The 1,437-nt window shown below is 39.9% G+C and overlaps 1 protein-coding gene across 1 annotated transcript; it reads left to right on the top strand.

The window, feature by feature from the left end:
* Positions 1 to 324: 324 nt before the first annotated feature.
* LOC108681566 (transitional endoplasmic reticulum ATPase-like) lies at positions 325 to 1,433 on the top strand (the record flags this gene model as incomplete). The annotated part of the gene is made up of 3 exons (XM_047880684.1): positions 325 to 591; positions 900 to 1,034; positions 1,374 to 1,433. Coding segments are annotated over 3 exons (462 nt in total), but the record flags the coding sequence as incomplete, so codon positions are not given.
* Between the last annotated feature and the right edge of the window lie 4 nt (positions 1,434 to 1,437).

Raw genomic sequence — 1,437 nt, 5'->3', positions numbered from 1 at the left:
TTGGAGTCCAGTTCCATTGTCAGTTCATAACACAATTCCTACACAGATCCAATAAATTAGTAAAATGAAATCCCTTGTCAGGTATTAATAGGGAAGCAACAAGCAAATGACAACATGAAATGAACACTAGTAAACAGGCCTATCTGTTTGCTATTTATGGTAGGAAAGAAGCTAAAATAGCATTCAGACTAGGCTGCTGTTTGAATATATACTGGGATCAGAGATCAGGTCAATTTGTTTGTCCATTTTTAGATGTATTGTAACTTGTATAAAAAATAATTTGTTATCTATGTGTTGATTATTATTATTGCCCTCATATGTCAGTCATCACAATTTCATCACTGTATATCCTTCAGGGCTGACTTATCTACGGCCATCCTTAAGGACAAGAAGCGGCCCAACAGGCTAGTGGTTGAAGATGCCGTCAATGACGACAACTCGGTGGTGGCGCTGGGCCAGGCAAAGATGGACGAGCTTCAGCTCTTCCGTGGCGACACAGTCCTGCTCAAGGGCAAGAAGCGCAAGCAGACTGTCTGCATCGTCCTCAGTGACGAGAACTGCCCTGATGACAAAATCCGCATGAACAGAGTTGTGAGTGGGGGAACTATACAAGTTATGTTTTATATTATGTGTGCTGTAATTATGGAAGTGTGAGTGTTGTGAGTGTTAAAACAAGCAATAAATGATATTCTCCTATGTTAATGCTAGATGTGTGATAAACTAGAGTAGTGAATGGTCCGAGTATGAAGGTTGTGAACATTTGTGGTTTAAGAGAAGATTGTTGGGAATAGCTGTGGGACTTTTGCTGATGCACAACCTGCTAGCGTGGCTGGCTGACTTGAATATAAACTATCCTAAATATATTCAATGTAAATGACTGATCATCTAAATGATGGCAGGTGCGCAACAACCTGCGGGTGAGGCTGGGTGACGTGGTGTCGGTGCAGCCGTGCCCTGACGTCAAGTATGGCAAGCGCATCCACGTGTTGCCCATTGATGACACCATTGAGGGACTCTCTGGCAACATTTTTGAGGTCTGCACTTTCTTTATTATTGATTTGTGATGCTTGTCCATTGTGTACACAGTAATACACTTGTATTCCTCTTGTACATCGTTATATAATGTTATATATATTATTATATATTATTTATTGCAATATTATTACATCTATTTCATATATGTTAAATGAATACCAGTACATTTTGTTTTTTATCACATGTATCATATCAATCACAAGAAAATTTTGTACTGTTGGCAAAAGACCCTTGTTTAATATTATGGGTTGTGAGAAGTTTTGATTTCTGTATTTGTTATTATTTGTTGAAATGTAAGCACTGCCAGAGCAGGTAACCAAGTTAACCCTGTACTGCAGGTATACCTGAAGCCCTACTTCCTGGAGGCGTACCGCCCCATCCACAAGGGGGACCTGTTCATGG

This window comes from Hyalella azteca, unplaced genomic scaffold, assembly GCF_000764305.2.
Source record: "Hyalella azteca isolate HAZT.00-mixed unplaced genomic scaffold, Hazt_2.0.2 contig5915, whole genome shotgun sequence".
Taxonomy (NCBI): Eukaryota; Metazoa; Arthropoda; class Malacostraca; order Amphipoda; family Hyalellidae; genus Hyalella; species Hyalella azteca.
This window is presented reverse-complemented; position numbering and strand designations above follow the sequence as displayed.